This window comes from Epinephelus lanceolatus, chromosome 19 (genome assembly GCF_041903045.1).
Source record: "Epinephelus lanceolatus isolate andai-2023 chromosome 19, ASM4190304v1, whole genome shotgun sequence".
Taxonomy (NCBI): Eukaryota; Metazoa; Chordata; class Actinopteri; order Perciformes; family Serranidae; genus Epinephelus; species Epinephelus lanceolatus.
This window is the reverse complement of record NC_135752.1, coordinates 22914226-22923162: the sequence shown is the minus strand read 5'-3', so window position 1 is coordinate 22923162 and position 8937 is coordinate 22914226. Positions and strand designations below refer to the sequence as shown.

General features: G+C 42.8%; 1 protein-coding gene across 1 annotated transcript; it reads right to left on the bottom strand.

Moving 5' to 3' along the window:
• Window positions 1–6469: 6469 nt before the first annotated feature.
• On the bottom strand, window positions 6470–7820 carry nrarpa (NOTCH regulated ankyrin repeat protein a). The gene is made up of 2 exons (XM_033647763.2): window positions 7681–7820; window positions 6470–7474 (listed from the first exon to the last, which is right to left on the bottom strand). The coding sequence occupies exon 2, from the start codon at window positions 6971–6973 to the stop codon at window positions 6635–6637; it is 339 nt and encodes a 112-aa protein (XP_033503654.1). The 5' UTR covers window positions 6974–7474; window positions 7681–7820; the 3' UTR covers window positions 6470–6634.
• Window positions 7821–8937: the final 1117 nt, after the last annotated feature.

Here is an 8937-nt window from a genome sequence, read left to right as displayed (position 1 = left end):
CTACACCCTAACCAAATCACTTTGCGAAGCTAGCTAGCTAATGTTACAGCTCAGCCGAGGCGGGTATCATCAATCTATACATATTGCACTGTCACAAGCAACAGCCTCTTGTCCTTGAGTAGATGCACACTTCCTTCTCTGTGCTGATACAGTTGGTGGCTGTAGATCAGTAAAAGAAAATAGTTCCTACATGAAACTGCTCACAACAAGGTCTGCGGATTATCTTGAGTAACCAGGTCATGATATCTGGAAAGAAACATCACTGCTGAGTGTTTCAAATATACTTTTTTGGCACTTTCAGAACCACATGCCGAGTGCCATCTAGTATAGTATGTCACCGGTAAAGTTTTCCATGATATTATCACGTTCATAAAACAACAAAACAAACCAGAGAATTACCACTTATTATTATCATGATTATTAAATCATTGTTTTTTATTCTCCAGTGTTGGTAATCTGACTTTGCCGTTTTAAACAACTGTACTTGCCGAGTGCCAACAGCAGTTAGACGCTGACAGCAACAAGCTGGTGAACACAGTGGTGCATCTGGCTGCTAAAGTGGTAGATATTTCCAAGACCAAAACAGAGCTAAAAGAAAAGAGAATTTTGGATTTAAATTCATCAGGTGGACACAAATACAACCCCATATGAATTCTGTGGCTGCTCTGTGTCTACGAGATCTGCAAATAAGCAACTGCTTGCTGACAGCCTCACCGTATCAATGATATAAGGTCATAATAAGTGTTGTCTCTGCTCTCAACTGGAAAACAAAACAAGTTAGTGACGTAATTTGACAAATTACAGGTGTCTGTCGCTAAAAATAAACTAATTACACGTCTGTTAAATAACCTCGCTGTTGTCGACCAAGCAGGTAAAGCACTGTAATGCCAGCCTAAGACACAAATTGGTACTTGATATCGTCATATGAAGGAGTCAAGCACATGCAGGATATTTAGGGCAGACAGGTGTGTTGTGAAATAATCACTTAACAAGTGTAAGCCATCAGTACATGCCAGGCGTGCTATACCTCTGTGCCACAGATCATTAATTACTGTCAACCTACTTTAAGGCCCTGCACTCCCACATCAGTATTTTCAGTTACTCTGGCTGATTAGATCTCAAGTCAGGTGGAGCTATGATGGAAAATGAGTGACATCACCAAACTGTGTGTACCAATAAGACTGATAACAGTAAAAGTTGTCCCGCCTTAACAGGTGCAACTACACTACTGGAGCGACTGTTTAACGCTTCTTTAAGTTCCTCTTTGCGCGGCCACAGGTTCCTGCAACAACTCTAAAAGTTCCTCATATGTGTTCTCATCCTGAACGCAAAACTCATTCAAACAAGCCGTTTGATTATTACCCAATCAGACAGCAATCATGTCCTGGGGAAGCCATACACAGGTTCTCACAATCAAAAACCCACACTGACATACAGGGGCCGTTATAAAATGAGGAATTAAGTGTTGCAAGAGCAATTAAATTGTGTTTTACACATAGCACAAGATGTTCAGTTAATCTTGTGTCTTACTGATCAAGTGTAACCCTTCAAATGAGGGGTGTAAGCATGGATATGAATATTTTATGAGGCGCGGAACAATGGGCTTTTGAATGGAGGTGGAAGATAATCACACAGACGCACTTGACTGCAGCTGCTGTAACACTGACAAACTAACAAACTAAGTTGATTTGTGTGTGAAATACAGAAACAGACAATACACACACACATATACACACACACACAGGATTGTAACTGGTTATGTACGCCAACGTGGCCTGTTCACTCTCTTTCATAAAGTCATGTCGATGCTTCCCCTTAAGTTTTCTGGACTTTTCCCCAAACAATTCTTTATCTGATTTTCTCCCACTGTCCTCTCTGCAAAATTCCTTGTGCTGTCTGGCTCACTAAAGCAGGCAGCTCCGAGCACAGGCCAGACCAAGACGAGCGAGGAAAGCCAAGGCACATGAAGAACCTATTAGGGGGCCTAGCAGCCAGCAGCAACCCTGGGAGGCCAGCCAACTCAGTGTGTGAACAATAGGGAACCCAGCTCAACAAAAACATCCTGCACAAGTGAGAGACTGGGAGGGAGAGAGGAAAGGACAAGCGAGATCACCCGTTTTCGGCCTGCCACAGCATCAAAACACAGAGGGGACTGGTGTTTGGAGGAGCTAACTTTCCTGGTGCTGAGCTTGACAAAGAGACGCATCAGGTCAGCGCTTGGTGCGGTCAGTGCAGAACATTTGAGGTCAGTGATGGTTCAGCTGCAGTTTAGCAGCCGCTCTGACAATAAAACTTTTCTTCTCTTTTTGAATTTAAGCTGAAGTGAAAACTCTCAAACCACAGCCGCTATTTAAATCACATCTGTAACCCTCCTTGCTCAAACATTTGCAGTTAACAGCAGGTCGACACCCAGCAAGTGTTACAACATGAACAGGTCAGACATGCAGAAAGATGTATTGTCGTCGTCGCTTTTCCCACGATCCTCCCATTGCCGCGCAATATCAGTTGCAACGCAGCATTTCCATGAAACGGAGAGAGCATGACTCAATGAAGGGTTTCATTTCAAACAAACAGGTGCGGATCCTAATGAGCAAAAGGTAACCACCAGTATGTTGTGTTTTTATAGGCGCTACACTGAAGTACATTGAAGAAGAAGAAGAAAATGAGCACTGAAAGACTTCACTTAAGATTTACATTTATATTTGTTAGTCAGAACAAAATGCACCCTTAGCCTTTTTGGCTGCAAATGAGTCAGCGTGTTGCAGTTTTTAGACTCATGATTGGTCCAAATTAGATGAGAGGCGATAACAGTTCAACCATTTTCAGAGTTATTTCATGCACCACCACAGGAAGCTTCAAAGTACATATTTCACAAAACAAAAACTCCCCCGCAAAAATAGACATAACAAGTTTTCTTCCCTTCCAACGAATCAGCTGATTGCAAATTAGCGAGTGTTTTTAGAAGCAGAGCTACTCAGCTTATGGGAAGGGGTGAGAGAAGTGAAAGGCACAAAGATAACTGGAGAAAAAGAGTTTGCGCGAAAGCAGGTTGTTAGCAGAGAGCTGAATCGTAGCAGAGAACTCGGGCCTTATTCGTCAGGAAAAAGAACACAAGAGAGGAGTGTGTGTTGGAAAGTTTTTGAGTGTGTGGGGGTAACATAAAACCAGCTCTCCCACAACACACACAGGGGAGGGGACCCTTCTTTAAACTGAGCCTACCCACAATGCACTGGGCTCTTTTATCCCGGCAGTGAAAGGATGAGGCCAGATGAATGACAAAAGGAGAGAATGGGGATCTGGGTTGGGCCTGGCTTGGAAGACAGGGAGGGAAAAGAGCAAGAAGAGGGTAGGGGTGTGTTTCCCAAACCAACCTTTTCTGTGAAAAACCCAGGAGGAGGGAGGAGGAGGAGGAGGAGGAGGAGGAGGTGTTTGAATCAGAGAAGACGTAGCTTCTTGCTTTAAGGGATGAGGAAGAAATGTATGCATACACGGAGAATTCGAGTTTAATGATTTCTTTACTGGCTTGTACACAAACGTACAAAAATAATACAGCACTCATCTCCACATGACATCACGTCATCATCACAGTGTTACAAATGTTCAAAAAATAAAAAGAATACAAACAAAATCAAACATGATGGAACATCTGCATCACTCATGAAAAATCAGCCGTTTCCTCTTGCTTGAAATGAAGCAAGACCAGAAACACAACTTGGTCCAAAGAAGTCAGCACTCTTTTTTTTTCTCTTTAAAAAAAAATCATCTCACTCATGTACACCAATCCGGCGGCTGGCTCCTTACGTCATAAATGTTATGACCCTGGTATGCCAAACAACCACACAACCGTGCAATTTGTTTTTAATCATGTTACAATGATCTTACCATCAAATGTATTATTCCCCTTTCAAAAAAAACAGGAAGACAGCACTTCAGAAAAGAAAGTGCCCCAAGATATCATCATCATCATCATCATCATCAGCGTCGATATATATATCCATATGTATATATACATACACCCAATCACAGAGATACACGCATCTTTGTTAAAAAAAAAACATCATGTTTTTTCCCACAAAGTAACACACACATTAGGACATTATCACCTGGAGCATATATTTATACAATAGTATTTTGTTGTGTTTGTTTTTTTTCTATTCAGAAAAAAATAAAATGTTGACACATAAAAGCCAACTTTTCAACAACAGTCATCAGTGCAATATTCAAAAAAAAAAAGAAAAAAAAAGAAAAAAGAGAAATAAAACATCAAGTTTAAGACAAAGCGATGCATATTTAATTTGTGGCCTTGATACCAATCTATACCTTGATGTAGTGGATCTATCGCTTCGGTTTGAACTTGTGGTTCCAGGTTTTTAAAAATGGGAAGTTCTCTTGTTTTAACAACAGCAAGCGACACGGGGGCCCTCAGGAGAAGCACACAATCACACAGACACACTTCAATTAAAAAAAGACACACTCTCTTTCAGCAGCTTCTCGTGAGGTACACCTGTGAAGCTTCTATATTGGCCATTTGAGCAGTAGGCTTTAAACAAAAAAAAACATTAACAAAAAACAAGAAACATACAAGCAGCATTGATACAAATGTTAGGGTGCCATGACTTTCAAAATGCAGCAGGCAAGTTTATGAAACCAATTTTCCTTTTTTTTTGTCTGTGAAATCCTGCAATAGTCATGTGTTGTTTTTTTTTTTGTTTTATTTAAAGTCTTCATCGTCCAACAGTATTAGGGTCCTGCTCAGTAGTAGTAACTATTCCAAAGCCTTGGCTCCTGCAGTTACCCCGTACAAACACTGGGGGCGCACAAGGCTCCGCATTTTTGTGCAATAAAACTCCCTGCATTAAAAAGTCATGCGATACAATTCCATTTTTTTTTTGTTGTTGTTGTATGACTGGAAAATGAAGACAGAGAGAGAGGAGAGTGGAGGTTTATAGGGAAAACAATGGCAGTGTGTGTGTATGTGTGTGTGTGTGTGTGTGTGCGTGTGTGTGTGTGTGTGTGTGAAAGAGACAGACAGAGAAGCAGACTCCCTTGCAGAGAAGCAAAAACGATGCATTGCTTGACAGGTTTGGTTGTAGTGTAAAAATAAACTGTCCCGACTGAGGATGCAGGAGTGGGTTCATTGCATCTTCTGTACTGAAGTCCATCTGTCTGTTAGGCTACAAAATAAACAAGAAAAGGAAAACATACTGGCATGCGGATGATCACAGACAAATTGTGAATCTCCTCAGACTCCAAACAACGTGGCAGAGTGGTGAGAGAGCTGAACAACTTGAGAATACTTTATAGTCGAGGTAGCTGGCAAAAGGCAACCAAACAAAGTCCTTTTAATGGGAGGGAGGGTGGGAGGGGGGGGGAGTCCTCTTGAGGGTCAACAGGCTTCAACAGAGGGGTGGATGGAGGGGGGGGAAGTGGCAGGTCTACCTCCACACGGGACAGTTTATACTACGAGTCTGAAGCAGCTTGAATCACCCTACTTATATAGATTTTTTTTCTTAAGAAGAACCACAACATATTCAAAAAAAAAAAAAAAAAAAATGCATCTTCTCAATGTACCTTCATAAATAAAAAAAACCCAGCCTGCTTTCACAGTGATGACTAGGATGTTAATAAAATACTGAAAGGAGATTATAAAGTGAATTCCAAATGCGACTTGTCTTTTTTTTCTTTTGATACAAAGCGAAAGCAGCGGTTTTTTCTTAATAACACAATGACCATCGGCAAAGTGGTCGCAACTGGCCTGAAAAAGTTGGACGCCAGCATGGCAAAATCTGCATGAAGAGCGTATTCAGCTACTGTCTCTTTTATTCTTATCTCTTTTTTTAAAAAACAAAAAACAAAAAAAGTAAAGCTATTGTGTACAGTACTTCACAACAATGATGGAGCCACTTGTTGTTACATAATGATTACACATCTGAAAGCGTGTTGGATAGCCATAATGCCGCTCTTTAAGTAAAATAAAAAAAATAATCAATGGATCTATGAAAGAAAACAGACCTCTGGTAGCCAACAGAGGGCAACCCTTCTTCTCTTGTTCATGTGTCTTCCCTTTCAGATATTCCAGCATGCAGCCATGTAGCATCAAGTGCCGTGTTTCATATAAAATAACTTAAAAAGGGTTTTACAAGTGAACAATGAGGAGCAACAGCCCCCCCCCCCCACAAAGAAACTATTCAACTGGGGGTCATGGATAGAGAAAAAAAACTGGGCCATCTGCACTCAGGAGTCCAAACACACACACATGGGATACACAGACACTGGCTTCTTTTATAGTGGACGACGAGATCTAGTATAGACATTCAAGAGGAAAGCTTTAGTACCAACAAACTCACCGAAATGGCGTTGCTTTTGTTAAAGATTGAAGCGCTGTGTATGGAGCATGTGGTGCGCCACTCAGGAGTGCAGAGAGGGCCCCGTTTGGTTTACAATGAGGGAAGATTATTGTGCAGGTCTATTTTTATTTCCTTTTTTTTTTAAATTTTAATTTGGCACAACTATGTAGATAATGGCAGTTTTTTATATTTGCTTTGACAAGAGCCTGGCTTTCCCGTGTGTTGCAGTTTTTTTCCACTTGTTGTTTTCTATTTTCTTATTTGTTTTACCTGACAGCAGAGACAGATCACCGGGCGCCAGAGGAGTACTTGGCCTTGGTGATGAGGTATAGCACAATGTCTTGGTGGCCCCCGAAGGCGGCGATGTGTAAAGCGCTCCACCCTTCCCTGTTGGCCAGCCGGATATCTGCACCAAACTTCACCAGCAGTTTTACCAGCTCCAGGTTGCCGTCTATGACAGACTGGTGCAGGGCCGTCTGTCCTTCTGGCCCGAAGGAGTTGACGTTGAACTCGCAGTTTGTCATGTTCTGCAGCAAAGAGTGCAGCTCCTTGGTGTTGCCCTTCTTCACCGCCTCCTGGAAAACCCTCTGCGGCGCGGAGCAAGTCGACACATCCGCCTGGCTCATGGTTGCAGCTCGCTGGAGGGTGGGGGAACCAGTAATCCTGCCTGGGCTCTAAAGCTGATAATAATCGTCTTCTCCCTGTTGAGCGTCTCTGGTCTGGTGACAATGCCACAGTTACACTGGATTATAACCAGTTATTAAGGCACTTTAAAGTACTTAAACAGAAAAAAGACCACTGTATATATCCCAAAAAGGACAAGAGAGGAAATAACACACTTGGTGTGCAAAAAAATGTTAATATTTGAGAGATCCTAAAATCCCTAAACCATAAAGGGTGCTCTCAAGTGATCCAGGGGTGTCTAGACGTAGTCCCCCCTCTGTAGCAGCAGCAGGTAGCCTATAGCAGGGGATGGAGAAGAAAGACACCTCCGACTTCACTCGGGGAAATTGGAAGTATGACCACTATCTCCACAGGGCAACCTCCGCAGGTTTTCCTTAAACGGTCCGACCTGATTCCTGGCTACACGTCCCGGCTATATGTCGCTGCTCATGTGGCCAGGATGTCTGAGAAAGGACAAAAAAAGACAAGAAAAGTCCGCATGAATCCCGATTCCTCACCAACAGACTGCGAGAGAGGACCCCGCATTCCGCCACATCCAAGCGTGAGCGAGGAGACCTCCGTGCGCACACGTTTACGCACGGACACACTGCTTGGTTTTAGCCACTAAAACATGTCTGGAAATGAAATCCGCTGCTGATATGAGACTTACCTGTGACAGATGGACGGGTCCGTAGCGACGAAAACGATACAAATCCACCGTGTGGCCCGGTCTGTGTCCTCCGCGCGGTCCGTGTGAGTCTCTGCCCTGCGCTGCGCTCTGGGGGAATATTTTACGCGTCCTTTATTTGCATGACAATACCATCCCAAAGAATCAACTGTGGAGGAATGGGCGGAAACCCGGGGAGGTTATAGGCTGCCGGCTCTGTTAGGGGGAGGGATCAGAGCCCCTGTGAATCTGCAGGGAGGAGGCGTGGTCTGCTCCGAGGAGGGAGCCAAATGTTGCTGCAGAAATATTAAACAAGCTGCCCACAGCAATATTATGGGGAGCTCTATATATCCGATCTCCTGTTGCCGACCCCAGGAAGCGGACTGAAAGCCAGAGGCATGGCGCTGCCTGAGCTGTAAACTGCTGAGAGAGAGGGGATGTTGCAGGGGATCATCCACTGGATTAAAATCAACAGGAACTTGGAACAAAACGTCAATCAAGCGTCTCCATGTCTCATGAAAGCGATGTAAATAGACTTAAAGGCATCGGGGAGGATTTATTCATGAGGAGCAGCTACTTAAATTGAAATAAAATGTGCACTTAATTAAATAAATGAATAAATAAATAAATAAAATGTGACAGTCGACCTTTAAACTTTCATTTGGAGTCTCACAACAGGTGGGAATTCAAGGAAGAAACTTTAAAAAGGGGGTAGTAATCAATGCCTCATTGACTGCACAAAATATTAGTCAAACTGGTTTATTATGATGTCTTTAAAGGACTATCTGGACTCATTAACACCCTCTCATGCTAAATGGGAGCAGGAAAGGCGCTCATAATGACATATCATCCAGGGAAGAGTGTATTTTTCACCTTGTCACCCTGAGAAAACCTGTCACTGAACATCTCACTGAATTTATGCGCAAATATTCCAAAAAAAAAAAAAAAAGAGCACAATTCAGGGTCCAGTGTGCGCTCCTGTGCGTAAAGGCAACAGAAACTATCAAGTTAAAAGGAAGAGTTTTGTTCTCCACATAATTAAGGCTCAGGGGAGACACATAAATGTAGCTGTCTCAAGTGTGAACTCATCTAAAACCCACAGAGAGCCTGTGTGTTCTCTCAAGATTACCTCCGAACCAAATGGAAAAGGACAGTAAACCCCAAACGAGTCTCTGGGTCCGTCAAAAAACACCCCTGAGGAGGAGATTATAGGTGGCTGTTTGAATCATAAACTGCGGATACATTCCAGTTGTTTTAGAC